This window comes from Hesperophylax consimilis, chromosome 10, assembly GCF_061612785.1.
Source record: "Hesperophylax consimilis isolate HC1 chromosome 10, BYU_Hcon_1.0, whole genome shotgun sequence".
Classification (NCBI taxonomy): domain Eukaryota; kingdom Metazoa; phylum Arthropoda; class Insecta; order Trichoptera; family Limnephilidae; genus Hesperophylax; species Hesperophylax consimilis.
In genome coordinates, this window is record NC_142845.1 from 22,016,754 (window position 1) to 22,041,907 (window position 25,154).

The following is a 25,154-nucleotide window of genomic DNA, read 5'->3' on the forward strand; positions in this document are numbered from 1 at the left end:
TGGAAATTCACAAAAATCTGTGCTCTATCGTTTTTGACATTAGCTTCTTATGACAGTTCAACAATTCTTGGGTTAATGAAAGCATATAAAAGTGTTTGAAGATTCTCAGACTGTTGTATATCTACTCGGATATAGTAACAAATAATGGTGACGTGAATTTAAGTAGTAGTTCATTGCAAAATACATTATCGCATACTAGCAAATAAATGGAGTACAAGGACTTGAATGAGCCACCAGTGGCTCTTAAAGTAATGCGACTAACGAGGCCCACCCTTATGAGTCCTCAAATTGTCACGTGTGATGCCAAAGATCTCCCTGGAAACCTTCTCAACAATTATTTGAAGGATGACATATTAGCTGTGAGAGGAATGGAAACTTTAGCAGCTGGACAATTCTTACTGCTGCCCCAGAGTTTTGGAAACATATATCTGGGGGAAACGTTTTCTTGTTATGTTTGCGTCCATAATGAGACCAACCAAGTGGTTCAAGATGTTTCAGTGAAAGCAGATTTGGAAACAAGCTGCCAAAGAATTCCTGTTTCTACAAATAACTCAGCAAGCGTCGCCTTGGGTCCCGATGAAACAGTCAATGACGTCATACACCACGAAGTGAAAGACTTAGGCTACCACATTTTGTTCTGTGAAGTTAGTTATATGACCTCCCTGAATACAATCTCTTCCTTCAAGAAAGTATTCAAATTCCAAGTAGTCAAGCCGCTGGATGTCAAGACAAAGTTCTACAATGCGGAGTCGGATGAAATATACTTGGAAGCGCAGGTTCAAAACATTACTTCGGGACCAATTTGTCTGGAAAAGGTTGCCTTGGAGTGTTCGCAACTTTTTACAGTAACATCACTTAATTCTCTCCAAGATGGTACATCTGTTTTTGGTAAAATGAACTTGCTGCAGCCGCAAGCGAGTTGTCAGTACCTGTACTGTCTCACGCCGCTGCCCAGCTTGGCTTCAGATCCCAGGCGACTGGCAGCAACCACCAACATTGGGAAGCTGGATATCGTGTGGAGGTCCAACCTCGGAGAAAGGGGGCGCCTACAGACCAGCCAGTTGCAGCGGATGCCACCGGACTATGGAGATCTGCGCATGTCTTTTGAATCCTTACCCAGTAAAGTTTCTCTAGAGATTCCATTCGATTTTAAGTTTAAAATTATTAATACGAGTGAAAGGCAAATGGACTTGGTTTTGAAATTAAAGTCCATAGATAACTCGGGATTACTTTGGTCCGGTATATCTGAAAGGAAGATTGGTGCGCTGGAACCGGGCGCTACCACGGTGGCTGCCTTGTGCGCTTTTCCCATTGCTGCCGGCCTTCAAAATCTCTCCGGGATATCCTTGATTGATTTATTTTTGAAAAGGACCTATGAATATGATGATTTAGCATCTGTTTTTGTAACATAATGTACCTATTTCCTACAATTTGCATTAGTCAATTAACATCATTATTATATTAATCTTGTTTTACCTATATGATTAATAAATTTAAGTTCATTCCTCTTAATAATCGTTTTATTTTATTTTCTAAACCTTATTTCGCAATGTTCATTGGTTCTCTGCTCTTCCCTACACCTTGTCTTGCCCATTCTCTCCTACCTAACTCCCACCAAGTCCTGATGAAGATGAAGGTTTTGGATATAACGATACTAGTTGGGCATAATGAATTGAAAACTTGACCGGACTTGAAAACTGGACTAGAGAAGCAGATTTTAGGGTCTGCTGTTATCCAACATGACACCTCCGGATTTGCCTACCAACACCGAGGCCCCTAAATCCAACAGTCTATTAAATGGACAGCTGCCCAAATTTATTTTCCGTCTTTATGTCCGGGTTAAATCTTCCCCACAGGAAAAACTAAACCCTTCCACAAATGATCATCTAGTCAATCCACATTAATATATATATACATATAAGCATAATAAATATAAAACAACCAGAGATGTACTTTATTTCAAATAAATCCATTTCAAATGGAAATGCAAAATGGGTATTTTGCATTTTTAATGCTTTTCTCAATGCATTTTCCATTTTAAATGCTTTTTGGCAACATTCTTCCTACTATCTCCACTCATCTTTTTTTCATAAGCCCCAAATATCAGTCGGTCCTCAACCTCGCTTTGAGAGATAATTTACATTTGTCAAGTTGCTCCCTGGTAGAAGCCCTGGCAATTGAGTGATACCATTACAAAAAATACTGAGTCAAATACTGAACATGGGGCCATGACGCTGTAATATTAAATGTTAGATAGCAGTTTCTATGTTTTTACGTTGGCAACATTTGTCCCGCGCAAATTTTTAGTGGTTCATAATCCGTAGTTGTGGCATTTTTTGATTTACCATCATGTAATATGTTTGTTCTACATTGATGTCCATTATTAAATGACAAAACTGTTTAAAAATTCTATAATTATTTTAATCGTTTGACCTGAGAAACCATTTTGCATTTTCAATGCATTTTGAAAATAGGTATTTTGCATTTTGCATTTGAAATGCTTTTCTAAAAACCATTTTGCATTTTCAAATGGAAAAGTTTTGACCCATTTCCATTTTGCATTTCAAATGGTTTTGGGTACCCATTTTGCACATCTCTGAAAACAACACAAGAACAACACGTCAACTCACCAGAGATCAAATGGGAAAATAATTCACTGACTCCAGATATTTTCATATCCTCGGGTTCGGCTCGGTTGAACTTCTAACTGGACCTATAAATCCCACTGATGCCTCAACATAAATATTTAAAAAATCTTTCATAATCCGACATGTATTTAAAATGACTGATTTTTGCATTTTTATATATAAATTCTTTCACAGTTCTAATACGCCTAAATTTTGAATGAGAGAGCTATGTATAATGCCAGTAGCCGAAATAACAAATGGTAATATTTTTATATTAATTGTATAAATAGTTATAATAGTCTGAGAATGCCAAATTCTTTTAATCTCAAATCCTAAATCTGTGTATTTTTTTATTTTTTCAAAGACAAATTTTTGTTTTTTATATTATTATTAGTTGTATTACATATACGTACATCATTGTATAATAGTATGCTTTTATTTGTCTTATGTTACCACCACGATACCGGCATTTGCCTAGATTGGTGTATTTAAAAATAAATAAGGGCGCGAGCCGCCATCTTGGATGGAAGAATAAATAAACCACTCACGATGGACGATGGAAGGTCCCAAAAATTGTTTTTTTCTAAATAATTTTTCCATGGTTATTTTTACAACAAAATTTTCTATGGCACACTTAGAGAAGACTTAAATTTAAGAAGAAAATTTCCGTACATTTTTAGAGTTACGGATGTTGAAAAAATGATTTTTATTCTAAAAATCGTTTTTAAAATAAAATAAGCGAGATAAGATCTCGCGCGGATGCGGTTTTATAGTGATTTACTCGTATGCAGGTTGTTGTTGAAAGGTGCAGGAATAGATAGGAAGGTAAGACACCCTATAAAAACACTATCTCAGTACAGTGGTCGCAGGTGTGCATAATATGTATGTGTACATTAATGCGTGTTGGCGTAACCAATAGTGTTAGAATCACCCAATTTGTTTCTCCTTATAATCCATTCTGGCCCATATACGAAGTTTTTTTTTAGTTTTTTTCATATTTTCAAGTCTGTTCGAAATTATAGGGAAGCACGCAGCGATAACTTCACTTGACGCTATCTTGATTATAAATATCGGTTCGAGTTAAACTGAAACGTTTGAACGAAATTATGTTCAATTTTTTTTCGTTCAATAAAAGTCGTTAAACTAAAATCGCTCTGTCTGAATAGAACATTAGGGAGAGTGGTTTATTTATGCGCTGACTGGAGTTTTAGTTTATAGATGGTTTATAGGTGTTTGTTTTATTTATGGTTTATAGTTTATGGCAAGATCGTCAAATGGAGAGTGGTTTATTTATGGTCAAATGTCATTTAGATATTATTTTTTGACAGTGAAGTAAAAGTAATTAATATAAGCGTTTCATTAATTTCCCGAGATAACATAAATTATTTAACCATGGTTCTCACCAAAGAATTCAGGATAAGCATGCCTATATCGGTTGAAGAGGTAGGTAGCCAATACACATTTCTATATTATCCTAGAATTTGGCATTTAAAATACACAGTCCGATTTTCATGCCTCTTATCGAAAAACACGTGAATGTATTTATTTGTTATTTTCTGAAATAAACGTAGTCATTATGATCATGTTTCATAGTGATACGTGTATTCAGTACTCAAATAAATTGATGATTCTTAAGAGTAACATGTGATATAATGTTTTTACTGATGTAATAAATAATCAATATACTTTATTACCAGTCCATACATTTTTTATTCTAGTATCAAATTGGTCAGTTGTATATGATAGCACGTCACAGCAACGAACAATCGGACCATGGCGAAGGTGTGGAAGTGGTTGCCAATGCTGAATGCACGGATGAAGAGCATGGGAAAGGACAATTCACCGAGAAGAGAATTCATCTGTCGAGGTTTGTAGTGAAAATAATTTTAAAAAGAGAACATAAAAATTTTCTTCTGTCTTTTGTTTTCTCAATTACCAAAAAAATCAATTCACCCTAGAATTTATAAGGACGGGTTATTTCGGAGAATTTGAACAATTCATCAAATTTCAACGTTGATTTCCGGGTTCTGTGAAAGTCCTATTCAAGTTCTGTTAATATTTCAGCATAGGTTAGTTGCTTGACAGAACTGAAATAAAAACAGAACTTGAAAAAATCTTTCACAGAACCTGCAAATTAACTTTGAAATTTGAAGAATTGTTCAAATTCTCCGAAACAACCCGTCCTAAGTAGATGATATGAAGAAAAAACCTTACCTAAGCTAAATTTAAAAAATATATATATCAGCAATATAGATAAAAGGAAAGCCCTGAATATTCAGAATTATTATTTTAAAATTTTCTCCGCAGAAAATGCCGTGTTAACTTAATGGGTGTAAGAATGTTGTACCTATAATCTTTAATACAAGAAATATACTTTTTTTTTGCAGTCGTTTACCATATTGGGTTCAATCGCTTATTCCAAAAATATTCTATGTTACCGAAAAAGCTTGGAATTTCTATCCCTTTACTATCACAGGTGAGTCCTTAATCATTTCCATATATTTTATCCACAATATTTTACTATGAATTTATTATTTTCTATATATTTTTTCCACAATATTTTACTATGAATTTATTAATTTCTATATATTTTATCCACAATATTTTATTCATTTCTGTATATTTTATCCAAAATATTTTACTATGAATTTTTTCACTGTCTAATATAATATTTGATTTTTACTTTCATATTTCTTCATGCTGAACCAACAGAATACACAGTAAGTTTTTATTTCACAATTAAAATATGTTAATCTATTAATTTATCATAAAACATACTTAAAGTTTAACATATTTTAATTGTGAACAGTTTTTAATGATTCATTTTATTTTCAGTGTTCTTTCATTCCAAAATTTAGCATTTCAATTCAAACAAAATATGAGAACAACAATGGATCTACAGAGAATGTAAGAATAATTTTATTTAATTATTAATGAAGTAGTCCTATAACAGTTAAGAAGAATCTCACTAACCCGGAACAATATAAAACTTGATTACTGGAAAGTATTCGGAATCAACCATCTAATTAAAAACATGACATTTTTAATGGTAAATGGTCCCGCCAGTGAGAGCTCCTTTGTAATCTTCTTTCTGTCACATGCATTCATTTATGAAGAAGAGAAAGAGGTCAAACGGAAATATCAGTGGCACGCCTGTATTTATTTGTATATTTCATGCGCGTATTGAAGATGCTTCGATTATATGAAGGAGGAAAAACAGATACCGTTAGCTGATTCTACATACAAGCCATCTTACACAAAACGAGTCGAAGAAGCCAACGTCAACTGTGAATAGGTGTTCCGCTTGATGTTGAGTTTCACGCATGGCACTGGTTCACCGAGGATCAATGCTGATAGCTCCTTAGAACAGGCTCCATTAAAATAACTGTAGAACAGACTCAGCATGCCCACTTTACGTATATTCATTAGAGATGGCAATCATTCTGTTAACAATGGATTGTCAAGTATTGTGGGGCTCCAGCCCAGAGGTGGCTCCCAAATTCAATTATTGGGTTAGGTTAGGTTAGGTTTATTAATTTGTATAGGGTTAGCAGCTGGTTACTATTAAAGAAGACGCCCAGTTTCTTGGAAGTCAGATGTATTCAGGCTTCCGAGTCCCAATTCTTGAGCCGGTCTGATATACTTAATCCCAGCATTTCAATGGAGCTTTATTGGGGGGGGGGGTCATTGATCTGTCTCTTTGCGGAAATCAGACATGTCTGGGTTTTTGAGACGCTGAAATTGACAAAGTACGGTTTTAATTGTTCTTTCTATGAGAATGTCCGCAATCTAACTACGCAGGGTTGGATGGATCCCATACGACAGTAACTTTCTGACAAGCTCCCGGTGCCAGACCTTATCAAAGACTTTAGAGATATCCAACATGACGGTTTTATTTTCTCCAATATGTTCTAAGTACCGCTCCATATTGCCGATTGCTTAGGATGTTGTTAGGAACTTGTTATTAACCACCCTTTCGATGGTTAATAACAAGTTTTATTGGGCGGTAGTTGGAGTGGTACCTCTTATAGATTACGTGGACGATCACCCTTTTCCAAAGATCTGGCACCTATCCACTTTTGAGTGAGAGTTTAAATAATTTTGAGAGCACCTGATATAATTCTGCAGAACACATCTTGACCTCTCGCTGACTTTGTCCATTTTCAACTCATTCAAGACCCGGAGAACCTTCTTGTTCAGGATCTTTGGTTCTTTCATTTGGAAACCGCAGTGCGGAATGGAAGTGGGAGTCTCTTCTTTACAAGAAAGAGTCGAGTTTTCCGTGAAAATTTTGCCTAATAACTCTTTCTTTAAAAAAAGCTTTCTCGCGGGCTGATTTAGCCAGCCGGCCATCGGGCTTGGTCAGAGTTGGAAATGTGGTTCTACAGAAATTTCTCCCAATTGAGCCGATGAGCGACCAGAAAGAGGGGTTACCGGTGGGGCAGTCTGTCAACTTTTTGGCAATTCTTTTGTCGTTGTCGCTCTCTTTAGAGTTTGGTGAGCGATATAGGCATGCATATATTCTCATCGTAAATCAAAAAGGTTGGGTAAGGAGGCTGGAGAGTAAAGCAACTGGACACACCAAATGAAGAGTATGTTCTTCCGGCTGTGGAGATCTCCCAGTCCCCCTCAAAAGCTGAATGCTGGGTCCTCACCCGGTCACAAACTTGCAGGGTTTTTTCGCTTGCTGATGTCATGTCGCTGAGTCCATGGGTCGGGCCCCTGTACTATCCAGCGGCCCAGTCAGCAATAACCGGCTTAAATGATCTCCCTCGATTTTCTGTTGTTTATCTAAATAACATCTCATCAACGGTTGTTTTGTCTCGATCATTCCTGACTCTGATAGTGACACATTACTGGAGGCACCGACCCTAGTACCATATTAATAAAGATTCTGCTGAATACTAAACTCTTTTTAGCAGTGGAGTGCTGAAACCATTCATGATGTATGGCAGTGAGGCAGGGAATTGATAGAGGAAGGATGAAAGTAGACTGAATGCTGTACAAATGAAATCTCTGAGGCTCATGTGTGGTAAAACATTGTACAACCTCGTTAAAAAAGTATTTCGTGAAAGATGCAAGGATAATGGTCAAGAAAGGGATGCTTCGATGGTTTTGGCACGTAGAGCACATGAACGAAGAAAGTAGTGTAAGGAGAATGTATGACGCGGAAGTTTATATTTAATGGATTCCTGAGGAAGGCATGGCACGAATAATAAGATTATTTTTATTTTGGTCATTTTTACTCTTCATATGATATATGAATGTGAATGGTGCTAGGAGTATGCTTCGAGACAGAGTTTTGTGGTAGTCTATCCTATCTACCTACCCCTGCATGATGGTTGGCTAGTTAACTTTTTACTGTTTAAAAAAAAAGTTATTACCTACATATAAAAATTATCTACATATTTGCTGTAATATTACCGCTATATTATGAACATTAATTTAAAAATAATTTCAGTGTCTGAATCTATCAGAGGAAAGATTGGCCACAAGGGAAGTGGACTATGTAGACATTGCCTATGATGAAATGAACCCCAAGCACTACAAGGAGGCAGAAGATCCTAAATATTTCAAGTCCACCAAGACAGGGCGGGGGCCCCTGGTGGAGGGGTGGCAAGATTCCCAGAACCCCATCATGTGCTCCTACAAACTGGTGGATGCCAGGTTTGAGGTGTGGGGGCTGCAGACCAAGGTTGAAGACTTTATTCAACGGGTGAGCTCCTATTAATTTAATTTAATTTTTCCTCTTCGCATCCTTCTTAATTTCCCCTCCGTCTACAGGATTTATTACGGTTATTTATAAATCAACCTTTGGAACGCTGAGCTCCAGCAACCTCCGTAGTGTGCTGAGGGTATAAATAAAACAGAACCTTTTAATATCAGAATACCATATGGAGTCGTAGTGCGCCCTTTGTGGCAGCTGGACGCGACATGCCGTCTCCAACCGCTTTGTGTTTTTTTAGTATTTTCAAGTGAAACGAGGCAACATCCCTTTGAAGTTATTTTAAAAATCAGTGAATCAACATTTTAAATTAACTTACCAATTAGTAATCAGAACTTAATAGTAATGTGACTAGAGTGCAGTGTTTCAAAAATGAATAATCGAAAATTGTGCTAAAAATATTCTAAATTCAATGAAGTTGAACTTGGGACGAGAATCGGTAACTGTAGGTACGCCAGATGTTTTCAATGTTATTCTTGGAAACTCTGAAAGCCCTAACAAGTGCCCAAGCTGATTTATTATCCCGTACGCCGCCTTTTATTTCGGAACAATGCACCACTAACATAATCACCAGAAACAAGTGTACAGGGAGATGGACTTTCCGAATGTCACAGCGGTGCTGCCAAGGTCTGGAATCCATGAGAGGACATTGTGTCAGCGCTCTATTAGCAGCAGACACATACCTGGAAGGATGACGAACCTCGTGCTGGCACTGTTGGTGGACGCGGTGCACTCTTTCGCTGCAGCAGCTGGTCCAGTTTCCTCACCACCCAGGATTCTTGCTGCAGAGTCTCCATCCTCTACCTTCGTCGAATGTCACAGCGGTGCTGCCAAGGTCTGGAATCCATGAGAGGACATTGTGTCAGCGCTCTATTAGCAGCAGACACATACCTGGAAGGATGACGAACCTCGTGCTGGCACTGTTGGTGGACGCGGTGGACTCTTTCGCTGCAGCAGCTGGTCCAGTTTCCTCACCACCCAGGATTCTTGCTGCAGTCTCCATCCTCTACCTTCGTCGAATGTCACAGCGGTGCTGCCAAGGTCTGGAATCCATGAGAGGACATTGTGTCAGCGCTCTATTAGCAGCAGACACATACCTGGAAGGATGACGAACCTCGTGCTGGCACTGTTGGTGGACGCGGTGGACTCTCACGCTGCAGCAGCTGGTCCAGTTTCCTCACCACATAGGATTCTTGCAGCATATTCTCCATCTCCGTGTCACCTGTTTCTGTACTTCATTTTATTTAACTTAATTTCAATTTCAATTTGTAATATTTATATATTTTTTTGTAATATCTGCATTAACTGTACAGCGCCTCTGAGGTGATATTTCGCAAAAGCGGCGCTATAAAAATCATCCAATAACTAAATAAATAAATACGCCGACGCTCAACGAATACAATTTTTTCATATCCAATGGGTACTTTTGGCTCTTGAGAAGTGAATAATACTTTTTTACATTTTCCCCCAAAATTTAAAGCGAAAGAAAAAAAAGTCTTTTTTTAAAGATTAAAATGTCTATTGCATATCTATGATATTGTCTATTAACCATAGATAAAGTTGGAATGTTTGACATTTGACATTTCAATAATAATAATTTATCTTGTGTGAATGTAAACCACTATGTTTTCCGGTTTTCGATTTAATGTGCTAGTAGGAAAAATATTAAGATAATTATTATTTAGCCTAACTTGCTAGATATGTTCAGATGTCTAATGAGCACATTTAATTTACATAGTTTAAGTGTAATAATGATGTGCTTCCAAGTTGTTGCATATTTTTCAATTAATTGAATTAATATTAAATATATCAGATAAATATGCAGTGTTATCTGCCCGATAGTTGTAAAAGATAACAATGACACTCCTTGATTTCACATTGGTTTGGTTATTCATCTAGTTATCCATTATTATCCACTTGGTTATCTTATGATGACTCAGAGTGAAACTTTAGTTAGACCTAGAGTTACTAGAGTTACTGCAATTTTACATGCATCATCATCTACTGCCTTATTACCAAATGAACAACTGTTGTGAGACAAGTGAACAGTGCCGGAATGATTTTTATGAAATTTTTATTGAAAAAGTAAATAGAAGTATAGGTACTGACTGCAAGTATAGGACTAATCAGTGTGCAGTTAAAGTAGAATTTAAAAAATAAAAATACCTACCAAGTGACTGTTACATGTGAAGAGGATGAAGTGCTAAAAATAATATGTGCCTTTTGAAAATTCAAATCAAATACACTACGTGTCTGACGGTGTAAATAGTAACGATAAAATATTAAGACTTTGAGTTGAAATCCTGAATCTCAAAAGAATCACAACTTAAGTTCTCCCTCGTCAATGTCTGAAGAAACAGTTATAACCCTTCAATCCGAAAAGATGCTGAACAAGAGTTAGTGGCGTTAACTGAAGATATTCAGTCAGAGAAGGAAATAGACAAGGAAATTAAGAAGAAAATAGGAAAAGCAATAGCCATCCGACCCGAGTAGATCGAAGATGCTGAAGAAGGGTTGATGGCATTAGATGAGGATATTGCACCAGAAGCCAAGGAAATAAACAAGAAAATAAATAAGAAAAACTTGAAAAAGTAGTAACAATCCAACCCAAGAAGGTGAAAGATGCTGTACAGGACTTATCAGCTTTAAATTAAGATATTGCACCCGAAGCCAAGGAAATAAAGAAAAAAAATTAAGAAGAAAATAGGAAAAGTAATAACCATCCAACCTGAAAAAAGGATAGAAGCTGAAAAGCTGTTAACGGCACTTGATGAAGTTATTATGCCAGAGACGGAAATAAATACAAACATAAACACCCATTTAACCATGTCCGGAGACGGTGTAATAACCACCCAGCCCGAGAAGAGTAAACGTGCTGAACAAGAGTTGACGACATTAGATGAAGATATTGAGCCAGAGAAGGAAATGATTATGAAAATAGAAGAGATTAAGAACAAAGACAAAAATAAGAACAGCGATAAAGGTGAGAAGAGTGATGAAGATGAGGACAGTGACGAGGATGAGAATGATGAGAAACATAAGAACAATGATTACTGCTGCTTGCCCTTGTTTTGCTGTTCTGATCCCGTCCCAGTTCAGCATGAGACTTGTTGCTGGGTGTGCTACGCCACTGACTTTGGGGAAGGCCTTACTGGAATGAATTGGTGGCCTAAATGCTGGGAGTGGGAATGCTGCACCGCCTGTGATGACTGCGGAGAGTGCCTGGCCTGCAACGATTGCTCTGCTTTTATGGAATGCTGCTCGGCTTGTGTGGAAGGTTGCTGCGATTGTTGCGGTAATTTCCTCGGCAGTTGCCTATGCAATAATTAATCCGATGATCTTTTCACTAATGGGGAAAGTGATGATAACCAGACAAACTGCGTCAACTTTTGATAATGTGTGATTATTTCCATTTTATTCTCTCATATCGATTTACATAATATTATACAATATTATGTAAATGGCTTAGAGTTAAACTATTGTATCTCTAATTTTGTTAAAAAATGAGTTGAGTACTTAAGAAATGTACTCAAGATTCCAATGTATTGTATTTACATCAGATACAAATATGTACTATAATATTGAACTAATAACTTATTTTTATATTTTTGAAGGTTTTACAAACTTTCAATTTCAGTTTTCTGGCAAAATTTCCAATGTAAAGGACATTGTAAGTTACTTACTGTAATTTGTAGCAAGTTACAGAAGTTGTAAGAGGCGTGAGTTTTTGTCAGGTCTAATTGTGCCTGCGCCAACTTACAGCCTTCTCACAGCTTATGAAATTTCCAATGTAAAGGACATTGTAAGTTACTTACTGTAATTTGTAGCAAGTTACAGAAGTTGTAAGAGGCGTGAGTTTTTGTCAGGTCTAATTGTGCCTGCGCCAACTTACAGCCTTCTCACAGCTTATGAAATTTCCAATGTAAAGGACATTGTAAGTTACTTACTGTAATTTGTAGCAAGTTACAGAAGTTGTAAGAGGCGTGAGTTTTTGTCAGGTCTAATTGTGCCTGCGCCAACTTACAGCCTTCTCACAGCTTATGAAATTTCCAATGTAAAGGACATTGTAAGTTACTTACTGTAATTTGTAGCAAGTTACAGAAGTTGTAAGAGGCGTGAGTTTTTGTCAGGTCTAATTGTGCCTGCGCCAACTTACAGCCTTCTCACAGCTTATGAAATCAGTTCGATAAGTTGAAACGCTTACCATAAGAAATGATGCCTAAACCTGACGATGGAAGATTCCAAAAATTAAAAGACCGGTTTTTGTAGGTTTTTATCTATTAAAGTGAGTATGTTAAGTATTTTATTGTCTTCCGAAATCAACGTAAAAAATAACTCTAGATAAAGCCCTCAAAAGAGATATCATTTATTTTTGAGGTAAAAGGCTTTCTGAAAATGAGTCCTTTTTAATTAATGGCCCCATCCTTTCTAATCCCAAGGTTTCTTTTTTTGTTTTTATCAGATTAGAAACAAGTCGGCTACTGTCATCTGGCTGTCGTCCAGATAAAATTTAAAAAAATAACTGCTATTAATTGGTGCTCCATTCAATTCTGCCTTTAACGGAACGCGCATGGAGAATTTTTTCTCTCAAGTCAATTTCTATTACAAAACTTTATTCGGACCCTTTCGTTTTTATTGACAAAATTGCGTAAATTATAACCTGTAAACTTACAGGTGTATCGATCGTTGTGAGTGCTTACATAAGTTATACTTCCGAACAACTTATGTGAGCATTAAATACCTTAAGTTGGACGAATATGTAAACGCACTTGTGAGTAACTTATCAAAAACTTACATAAGTTGTAAATTTTATTTATGAGTGTAACCTAGCCTTATAATTTATGGAGATACAATATTTTAAACTCTAAGGACAGGTTGTTTCGCAGAATTTGAACAATTCATCAATTTTCAAAGTTGATTTTCAAGTTCTGTGAAGGTTCTATTTAAGTTCTGGTATTACATAATTATTGGCCAGTTGTATCACAAAACTGAAATGATGAAAGAACTTGAATATAACCTTTTGCAGAACTTGGAAATAAACTTTGAAAATGGAACAATTCTTCAAATTTCAAAGTTGTTTTTCAAGTTTGGTGAAAGATTTTTTCAAGTTCTGTTATTATTTCAGTTCTGTCAATCAACTAACCTATAATGATATAATAACAGAACTTGAATAGTACTTTCACAGAACCCGAAAATGAATGATGAAATTTTATGAATTGTTCAAATTCTGTGAAACAACCCATCCTAAGCCATCGAATGTACCCAGTATTAAACAGAGACAATATAATTACCAATAAATTAAACAAATATATATGTCTATGGTAAATGTTGAAAAAGAAAGTTGGTTTTTGTGAAATACATGCATTGAAATTATTACATGCAGTCAAAATTGGCATTAAAGTCAATTATGTATGTATTATTTTTCATCAATTCATTAGAGAGGATATTAGTGAGGAAGGTTGAATCACAGCACTTGTAATATTACAAGTGCTGTGATTTATTCATATGAATTTTGAAAAGTTAGTTTCAAGAAAATTTTTGTTAAGTCTTTAAATGTATCTACCAATACCTAGCTTCACTAGCTTGGTATAGCGTAAGAGTGACAATTTGCCGTAAATTTTTTGAAATGTTTTATTTTAATTTTTTAATTATATTTTGACAATATTATTAGAATAAAATTCTCCCTGAAACTTATTGTTGTTGGATCTTTCAATCTGCGCCAATTCAGCAATTTGAATAATAATAATTATAAGTCTTCCATAGTTTTAATTGATTTAAGTTAATTTTTTTAAATATTATGATAAAAATCTTTATGGGTGTTGGTATGTAGATGATCTTTAAATTTTATGCATTATTTACAATTTTCAAATTGATCCAATATGTTTTAGGACTGTTTTCAATTTATAGAGAGGTACTTTAAATTATGTAAAAACATTTGTATTTAATGTTGGCTTTAATTTGTACTATACCAGCGGGCCCGGGCAGACGTCCTGCTACAGACCGCCTTATATGTAGGGAAGTTAAAATTTGCAATTGTATATATTTTTGGATGAGAAATATGAAAAAAAATAAATTATTAAATAATACATCTCGACAACAGCGCCACCTACTGGGTCCAAAACTAAACTATATTTCAAGCTGGAACCCAACCATACATATACGAAATCGGTTGGGCGGTTTTGAAGATTAGCGTGTACGAACACGGTGATACGTGATTTTTATATATTAAGATTATAATGTGTGTAATGTGTATTGTTGCGTGTACTAGAGAGTAAAAACATTTTTATACGAATATTGTTTTAGAATAAGAAATGATTAATACTTTATTAATATGTATTGACCATATAACGTCAAAATGCTCTACCAATACTACCTGAATGACTGATTGACATTATATAATTATTTTAAATAAACAACCTTGCCAAATCGTGTTTTCAAATTTTTATAAGCATTAATTACTCGCCTGAAATATCCATACAAATATAAAATAAATCTCGAGTAAATAAATAAATAAATGCTATTATCGAGCCCTCTGTCCCGTCATCCTGACAAAACCTAAAATGTCCCAACGGAACTTATAATGTCGCGATTTAAACCTGCACAATGCAACAATGCTGTTTAATAACGAACATTTTCTGCGTCCGTGATGACTACGAGTATGTTGTAAAATAATATAATATGTCAAAAGCTATACTGTGCTACATTTATGATCCCACAATGAGTTTATTAACTCCTGGGTAAACAATTAAGACTCACATTATTATTTTTATTATTCAATAAGTTATTTTCTTTTGTTTCTACACTGACAATAAAAGTGTTTTTAGTTTTATCTCTATTTTTAAAAATAATTATACTAACATAATATTTTTTACAAGCATTGTTATCAATGCTATTGCATTACATGACACGTTAAATGTGTAAGTAAAATAATTTTAAATAAATATTATTTGTAAAATTATAAATATTTCAACTAAATAAGAATGAAGCGAAATAGTTTCAAGTCTTGCTTTAAATAATTAATATGTATAGCAGTGGGCAGTGGGAATCACTGGTTTTGTGCTAAAATAGAAATAATTTTGCACATCATTTGCGACAAAACCACTTCCTATTTTAGTAGATAACCATTGTTTATATTTCTAAATAGTATAAAATAGAGTCCCTATTCGCGTCTGTCTGTGCGATTAGTTCTTCTGAACTATGCAATGTATTTTGTTAGGATTTTTCACTATAATATAACAACACATGCATATTATATTTGTAGCCGGGTACACATCATCTAGTTTTAAATAGAATATTCATACAATGTATTGTGATAATCGAACAAGTATATAAATAAATAGTTCATAATAATTATTTAGATGATTGTAAACCTAAAAAGTATTTTCATTAAGTGGTGTTGTACCTGTGCTTAATACTGTCAATTTATTAACTAATTAACCTAATATACTCCTGTTGTTGTCAATTAAATAACTAATTAATCTAATATACTCCTGTTATTGTCAATTAAATAACTAATTAATCTAATATACTCCTCTGAAAATATATTCATTGATATATTTTATTTTATTCTATAAGTAGTATATTTTTTGTGTAACATTTTTATAAATCACATTTTAGATAAGTATATTTTTTTATATAGAATAAATGATGTATTTTTAAACTTGTTTGTTTTACAATGGACCCTGTAATATTTTCCCCTTTCTTTAAAATGTATTTAGAAAACAATAACTCAGAATTTCAATTAAGAGGCCAATCATCACCTGAAAATTAGGTAACTCCTTAATAAAATGATAGTATTCCCAACACTCAGGGCGTATGCATAAAGCTTTAGTGTATTTTAGAATGTAGTTTACCACATTTCAGCTAATGCCATGCACATTTAACTAAACACATTAACCAAATACTAGTCAGATTAGGTTAGATTTTATTACATTGTAGGTTGTAATTATTCTTTCTGAGTTTTATTTTTTATTAACTTGAAATTTCTTACTAGGCCCTGCGGGTTAGGGGAGAAAACAAAAAAATCTTAACGGTAATAGCCTCACACAATTAATTTTCTAGGTAAATCGCTTTTTAGCAAAAATCTGTAATCAAAAATATTTAAACATCATAACTCAAAAAATAGGGTAGGGGTAAATAAAATCATATAAATTTGATTTAATTTAAATTTAAGTGGAATTGTATGAATTAAACACAATAACACCATGAATAAATAGAAAAAGAAGTGTCTTTAACCTGATCTGTGGGACTGTCACGTATATTAAAAAGTAACATTGCAAACTATCGCCCAATCTCAATACTCACAGTATTTAGTAAACTATTTGAGCGTATTGTGTAAGATCAAATTTATATAACTATTGTCCGCAGCATACAAAATCAACAACATGGTTTTTTACAAAAAAGGTCAGTAATAACAAAGTTTGTCAACTTTACTGAATACTTAACAAGCAATATAGATAATGGACACCAAGTAGATGTTATCTACACAGATTACTCGAAAGCTTTCCATAAAGTTAACCACTCTATCCTCATTAAAAAATTACACCAATTAGGATTCCATGGCGACTTACTTAGGTGGCTAACTTCATATCTGCAGAAAAGACTACAGTGCGTATCTGTTGAGGGAACTAAGTCTAGTTTTTTTACTGTGCCCTCTGGCGTACCGCAAGGTTCTCATCTGGGACCATTATTGTTTAATGTATATATATTTGATATTTATAAATGTTTTTTTACATGCTAACTACCTTGCAAATGCAGATGACAAAAAAATATACTTAGTAATCAAATCTATCAATGACTGCATAAAACTTCAAGAAGACCTAAATCGTCTTTTTGCATACTGTAAATTAAACAAATTAATCATAAACATTTCTAAGTGCAACAAATTATCTTTTACGTGTAACAAAAATAAAATTTATTTTAATTATAACTTTCATGATACACATATCAATGAAATAGAATCAATCCGTGACCTTGGGGTAGTACTGGATGTAAAACTAAATTTTATCAAACACATTAACGAAGTAATAAACAAAGCCAATAAAATGTTGGGATTTATAATTCGCATATCTAAACCTTTTCGAAATATTAAAACTATGTATTCTCTTTACACCACGTATATCCGCCCCCACTTAAAATACTGCACACTAATTTGGGCACCGTTCTACCAATGCCATATTGACAGAATCGAAAGTGTGCAAAACAAATTTTTTAAACACATAAATTATAAATTCGAATTACTCTTTGCAAATAACACCGAATCCTTAAAATTTCACAACTTTACTCCACTTCAAACACATAGATTAATATCTGATCAAATATTTTTATACAAAATTCTGAATAACGGCCTGGACTCTCCTGAACTCGTAAATTATTTAAGAATTTACATACCTACAAAGCCAACCAGACAAAACCATTATTTGCCCGAACCAACCATTCTCCAATCCCCCGTATGTGCGCGCAATATAACACGCAATTTAACTATTCTTAATAATACTCTTGTGAAATACCGAAACCAAGTCAAGCGTACCACCACAAATGTTAATTAAATTAATGCACAGTTATAGAAAAGGTACAACATGAGCATCTCCTGTCCCCATCCCATCTTCCTCTGCCTCTTGCCCTTTCCTATTCCTTCTTCCTTCTAATACATTTATATGATTTTTTTTTTCTTTTTTGTTAATTTCATTTTCAGTTAATGGTTATAACCAATTACAATTTTGTATTATATCATATTAACCAACATTAGCATAAGAAACTATTTTGGCTTACCTCATATTTAACCTCTTGTATAACTCATCCTGTATAAAATTGCTGTTTGTTTCTTACAATAAATAAATAATGGGATCCATCGGCGGCTATCCCCTTATGCATATGTCACACATGCGATCCGTGAAGTTTCACAAACACATGTGTGGCGGGATAGTTGCATTGAAAATGCCAGGTTTGTAAAGGTTATGGTGATGTTTACCAAAACGTATCGCATAGTGGGATAGATAGCATTGAGAAGGCCAGGGTTGTAAAGGTTAAGGTGACGTTTACCAAAAAAGATTAAAGAGACAAAAATTAGCCAAATATTATAATAAATATGTTTTTAAATTTCAGTGCATCCGAGATATTCTATTACTAGGACATCGTCAAGCTTTTGCCTGGATCGACGACTGGATTGAGATGACCATTGAAGACGTCCGGCAATATGAAAGCGAGATGCATTCAAAGACTAACGATAAGGTTTGTACTGGAACTAGAACTGGCAATGGCACTATTCATATATTCAATTCTGTGGCTGATTTATGAAACCGCCGAGTTCCATTTGATCCCATAGTTTAAATATTTTTTTTAATAAAGAAAGTATGAAAGCACAATGCCTGGGTGAAACCTTGACACCGTGCCAACTCGGTCACTGATTAAAATTAAATATTCTTCTCAAAAAGTATACATATTTTCATTAAAAATATCTGATTCAATTCTAAAAAGTGTCTACCATGCTAAGAAAAAGTCTAAACTAGCAACTTCTATCCATTTAGACTTGTACATACTCCTAATACTTAATTTCAGTTAACCCGTAAGCTGATCACATGCATTGTCATTTTCGTTAGTTTATTGTGTCAAAACTAGACATTCAAAGTGATTAGGTTATTGTAAACATCCACAATGAAATATTGAATGACTTTCCAGAGATTTCTAGAAAATATAGTACTCTCTAGATTATCTGACAACTACTTAATCCATAATTATTTTTACTAGCTGGAAGCACAAAATCAAGCTCTATAATTTGCTAGTATTCATTTGTCAAATTCAGTAGTCCGCTGCGTGCTAAGCTTTGTACACCACCGGCTTGGATTATCTTACTCTTACTTATTCAGTTGCTATATCACCGTCTAGCTTGCTAGAGCTGACCATTTTACCAGTCACCAGGATTAATTATCCTTGTCCTTGTTTAGACCTCTGTGTATTCTAGCAACTGTTGCATGTGTTTCTGTTGGTTGAATTTTGTGTTTGAATAAATTTACTTGTTTTTTTGCAAGCGTAAACACGTCACTTTAACTTTAATACTTTGGGCAAGTTTGGAAGATATTCTTCACAGACAACCAACAACTGTTTTATTTTATTTGTACATTGAAGTATAACACAGTACCAAGTAAATTACAAATGTCTAATTTATTATTAACTAGCTGTATCCTGCTACGCGTTTCTGTGGCTCTGTCTGTCTGTGCAGATACAGAAACAATAGCGCATATTGCTTTTATGACCAACATGGCGCTGTTTTTAAAAAAAGCATGTTTGTCCAACAGATAGCGCTGTATTTCAAAACAGCATGTTTTTACCTGTCACAGGCGACATCTATGTAATATAGGTATACAAAAACCCATGCATATTCGAATGCAACATTATGTCGAAATTACAAAGCAATCATTGAAGAACTTTCGGAGATTTAAGATTTTGAACAAGCACACATTAAGGACGGGCTGTTTCCGAGAATTTGAACAATTCTTCAAATTTCAGAAACAACCCATCCTTACATTTTTATTTATATAGAAGATAGATTACATACATACATTATTAAATTTTTATTATTTATTGCATTTTCTTTTGATTTTTGGGACGTATGGCCTCCCAGCCTGATACGGTCTCAAAAAATTATACTATCTCATTTTGTATTACGGTGAGAAATATGGTTTAAACCACAGGTTCTCAAACTTATTTCGACACTAATAAAAAAAAATCTAGTGCTCCCATATATATATATTTATTTTTTTTTGTTTATTTTATTTAGTTATAAAATTTAACATTTTATTTCTAGTGTACATCTATTCTAAAACTACTATAAAAATATTCTTTTACCTAAGTACTAATATTTGGACTTCACAACATTGAGACATAACCCACGAAAAACTTCAAGACTTTTGGCTTACTTAATATTTAAAGTTAAGTTTATGTTTTTACATTACCATCTGTTGCGTATCTTAAAAACAGTTATTGCAAATATAAATTTTAAACATGATTCATTTTATACTATGGATACGATAGACAGGGTGTGACCCATATCCATATGCCGTACACACTAAAAACGGAAAATAAAATAAACAACCACGGCCTTAATAAAGATTGAAAATGTGACACGCATCGACAGGAACTTAACTTGAAATCACTTGTTCATCCCATGTGAGTAAGCTAGAGTAAGATAATCATATCAATTCATGCAGGATTGTAATAATCGCATTGTATAGCAAAAACTTGTTAGAATTTAATTGCCACAAACATGGCACGAACTGAAGGCGGATAGTCTAATACAGTTTTCCATACAAACTTTGAGGAACCAATTACGGTTCTATTATTATTTATTTTGGCTAGTTGGTCAGATTTTTATAGATAGAATTTGTCTGCCATCGCCCCCTAGATTTTCTTAACGCCCCCTAATTTTTTTTGAGCCTTCTACTGCCCCCCTAAAAGATTCCATCGCCAATTCTAAAAATACTTGTATAAACAGTGTTCGAAGGAGAGAATACCGCTTTTTCAATTTGCACTCAAAAATTTACAATAAAGGCTTCCGAAATTTGAAATAATTCTATGGCTGCCTTTACACTTGTAAGTTTTTTCCTGTAAGTTGCTCACGTAAGCGACTTACGACAAATTTACCAACGTAAACGACACCATAAGTCACTTACCGTAATTTATACCAAGTTACAGAAGTTTTTTTTACGTAAGTTTTTGACAGGTCTAATCGCTCACGCGGGAATTTACGGCTCTCTCACAGCTTATCAAAACAGATTGATAAGTTGAGAGGCTTACCGTAAGTTTTGACGTCACTGTCGGAAACTAATACAGAAATCTGCAACACTGACAGTAAGATTCGGTCTTTCCGCCGTTGCTTCCCGAGACTTGTTTACTTGTCGCCATGAACACTGCAATAATCTATGGAGACTAACATAACATTATTTATTTATTATTAACACAATGTCATGTTTAAAAAATGCCTGTGTAAATGTGTGATAATGATTCTAGTATTCGACTTCACGAACTGATGGTTCAGCTATCAAACTTCACAACAAATTAATGTCTCCTATAAATTCATACAAAAATGCAATATAAGATTACATAGAAAACATTACCTGACGCCAAAAATCGAATATTATTAATTTTTCTAACTAACTAACTAACCATCACACCGTTTTCCCGCAGGGGTAGGCTGAGAGGACGGACCGCCAAACAACTCGGTCTTGGCACACACTTCTTGCCTCGTTCACATTCATACATCGTTTAATACATACTGTTCTATTATTCTGACCGTTGACATGGCCTGACTCAAGTATCTGATTCACTTGGTCGTGCCATGTCTTCCTCGGGCGTCCCCGACTTCTGCTACCATTCACATTTGCATTGTATATTCTTCTTAAACTCCTTTCTTCGCTCATTCTCTCTACATGCCCAAACCATCTAAGCGTCCCTTTCTTGATCTTACTCATTACGCTTACATCAGCCTTGTACTCTTTGCGGATCTCAGCATTTCTCACACGATCGTACATTGTGTTACACACATACGCCTAAGGAATCTCATTAATTTTTCAGCTGGTGAAATAGCATTCCGAAAACGGGTATCATTCTTTTTTAATTAGCGGTCCAATCATTTCCAATATGTATTAGAAGTCAGTTGCTATAATTTGGATAAAATTAAAGAATTTTTGTTGATCCTCAATTCTTAATTCTGCCGTTAAACGAACGAAAGCCCCATCAGTACTTCTTCTTTGAAGCCGACTCCTAATCCAACACACTCTGCGGGCCCTTACGTTTTTGATTGACAAAATTGTGCATATTATTGCAGCGGCAATCCGTTGTGTGCAGAAATGGGTATAATATGGGGATCCATGATCTAACCGTAAATAAACAAATTCCTGTTATCAAATATTACTAACTGACAGCTGTCAAAGTCGGCGGCAACGCGTTGTCAGGAAGCCATCTCAAAATAAAATTCCTGGTGTAGCGGTCTCTGTGAGAAGTTCGTAAATTAAACTTCTTAACAACTTCCGTGAGCATTATTTACGATAAGTTGGATGCATATGTAAGCGCTCCTGTGAGTATCTTTTCAAAAATTTACGAAAGTCGTAAATTTTACTTACAAGTGTAAAACCAGCCTATGCAAAAACATTTATCCCTTGATAAATATTTGTCAAGTCTTTGCAAATCTATTTATATAAATAATAATGTAAATGTTCGTTTGTTCAATATCTTAAATCTCTGAAAGTTCTTCACCAATTGCTTTGGAATTTTGACACAACGTTGCATTCCAATACGCGTGTGTTTTAATGTATGTATTATTTAGATGTCACCTAGGTAAATACATGCTTTTATTTAAAAAAAAAAGCGCCATCTGTTGTACGTAAAAAAACACGCGCTATTGTTTCTCTATCTGCACAGACAGACTGAGCCACAGCAACGTGTGGTCGGGTACAGCTAGTTTTTAAATAAATATTTTATATTAAATTAAAAAAAGTGATGCAACGATTACTTTTATAATATCTTTGGTGTAATTAAATATGTTTTTTAGTTTTGTGTGAGGTAGTAATTGCAAAGGATAATAAATTATTATAAGCAATAATTATTCGCCTGAAATACCCATACAAATTGAAAATATCTCCTGAGTAAAAATAATAGATCACCTGACGGGCAATCAGAAGGTTGCGGGTTCAATTCCCGTCGGCAGCATTTATTTTTACTTGGGAGATATTTTCAATTTGTATGGGTATTTCAAGCGAATAATTATTGGTTATAATAATTTGTTATCCTTTGTGCTATGCGTAACAAAACCTTGTCTTATAAACATTAGTTTATCATAAAAATGATAGTAGTAATTACAGTTTACATGATCCATCAGTAAGAAACTTCAAACACTTTATCTTTCTTTGCATTCAGAATTTTTATCTTTTTAATTGCATATGTCGATTTATAATACTAAAATCTGAAAGAGTTTTTCATCTGCTTTCGAGAACAGTATTTTATTTTGTAATACTTTAAAAAACAGCGAATTTATCTGGAATCAAATGTAATGTAAAAATATTGTCCGTGGAATTCATATTCTGACAGTTCTCCTAAGAGAAGTGCATTGAAAAATTTCAGAGGCTTCAGGGGTTAAACCAGTCAAATATAAATTTTATAATAAAAACAATTTAAATAAAATACATACCTCTTTTAATTGTTATCATATTTATAAACAGATTAAATTACTTTTTTTTTAAATTTACTGTAAATCAAATTTATATTATTATTAAGTTCTATAAGTATTTTTTTAGTTGTTGTTGTTACAGCGGTTGACTTTCAAGGCCATTTTTAAACTGTAAACAAGAACTTAATAATAATATTATTAAATTTGATTTACATTAAATTTATAAAAATTAATTAAATGGAGTTTTACGAATCAAACACAAAAACCATAAATAGATTATATTACAATACAAGTATAGAATATACATGTCAAGTTGATTAAAGATTCCCAAAAAATTCTTATTTATATAATTTCTTTATTTTATTTGTGTTATTTTAAATAGTTATTATTATCATTTGATTTTGTAAAATTAATTTATTCGTGATATTCTAAATACATATACACATAGTTATCTAAGACGTAATACAATTCTTATACACATGTATTATTAAAAAAAAAATTTAGAATAAATCAATTACATGTTTTCTTAATTTAAGTTTAAATTTATTATGTTTTCTTCTAATTTTATTTCTTCTGATAATTCTCCAAATATCTTCATTGCTCTGTATATCAACGACATGGACTCTAACTATGACTTCTTCTGTTGGGAAATCCTATTTCATTTCTTTTCCTCGTTTCGTGATGAACTATCTTTTGATGGATGTCACAAAATATTAAACCCCCCCCCCCCTGATCTTTTTATACTTACATGTCATAACCGTTTTCTGGAGAACACAACTAAATAAATATAATCTTTCACTTTTATTACCTTTTACTATTATCTCCAGATAAAAGCAGCTTTGGAGGCAGCAGCAGCAGAATCGGGGGCCAGCGGGGAGGCCACGCCCCAGACTCCTAAGACTCCGAGTCTAGGAGGGTCCTCCAAGGGGCCCAGCACCCCCGCCACCCCGATAACGCCCAAAAGCCCCTCGCAGGAAGCCAAATCTTGGTTCTCATGGTCATAAATACATTACTTCACCGTATATTTTTAATGCAGCAATGAAATGAATTATTATTACAAAAATGCTATTTTCATGGGACTGTGTTACTGTATTATTAATTTAACATTTTGACAAGAATTAAGTTTTACCTTTGAATTTACAATATTTAGATTTGCTTTTGGTTATTATATCATGAAAAGCATTGCACGATTTTCCACAGCTTACTGCATATATTAAATATTTAAAAATACATAGTTGAAAGTCCGTAAATATTGAAGGGGAAAAATCCAATTTTATTTACACAATAAAAATATGTACTTTGCACATCTTAATAATATCTTGTATTATAATACTGTCTTGTTTTCTTTTTTAAATTATCTGAAAACCAAAAAACTTAATTTCTTGTGCCTTTTAATATAAATAATATTCAATGTGAAACAAACTTTTTCTATAAAACTCAATAAAATTTTTATATGATTCCAGTGATAAAGTATACTTTTTGTCAGTCCATTAATTTTATTTGAAATATTAAACACGCATACACATGAGTATGTATGTTCTTAGGACTTTATTGAAATTGGAACATTTGTTCCAATTTTAAAATAAATGTATATATGTAATATATTATTGAGGATTTTATTTTATGTTTACGGGAAGCAAAA

At 33.9% G+C, this 25,154-nt stretch overlaps 2 protein-coding genes across 2 annotated transcripts; both read left to right on the plus strand.

The window, feature by feature from the left end:
• Positions 1–34: 34 nt before the first annotated feature.
• Positions 35–1,499, plus strand: LOC149420465 (trafficking protein particle complex subunit 13). Its single transcript, XM_089636161.1, has one exon. It carries the CDS (start codon positions 207–209, stop codon positions 1,410–1,412), a length of 1,206 nt encoding a protein of 401 aa, XP_089492287.1. The 5' UTR covers positions 35–206; the 3' UTR covers positions 1,413–1,499.
• A 2,450-nt stretch (positions 1,500–3,949) lies between these two features.
• Positions 3,950–24,635, plus strand: rdgBbeta (cytoplasmic phosphatidylinositol transfer protein 1). Its single transcript, XM_089636162.1, has 7 exons — positions 3,950–4,070; positions 4,346–4,494; positions 5,015–5,104; positions 5,459–5,534; positions 8,089–8,343; positions 18,457–18,582; positions 24,340–24,635. Exons 1-7 carry the CDS (start codon positions 4,020–4,022, stop codon positions 24,514–24,516), a joined length of 924 nt encoding a protein of 307 aa, XP_089492288.1. The 5' UTR covers positions 3,950–4,019; the 3' UTR covers positions 24,517–24,635.
• The last annotated feature ends 519 nt before the right edge of the window (positions 24,636–25,154 follow it).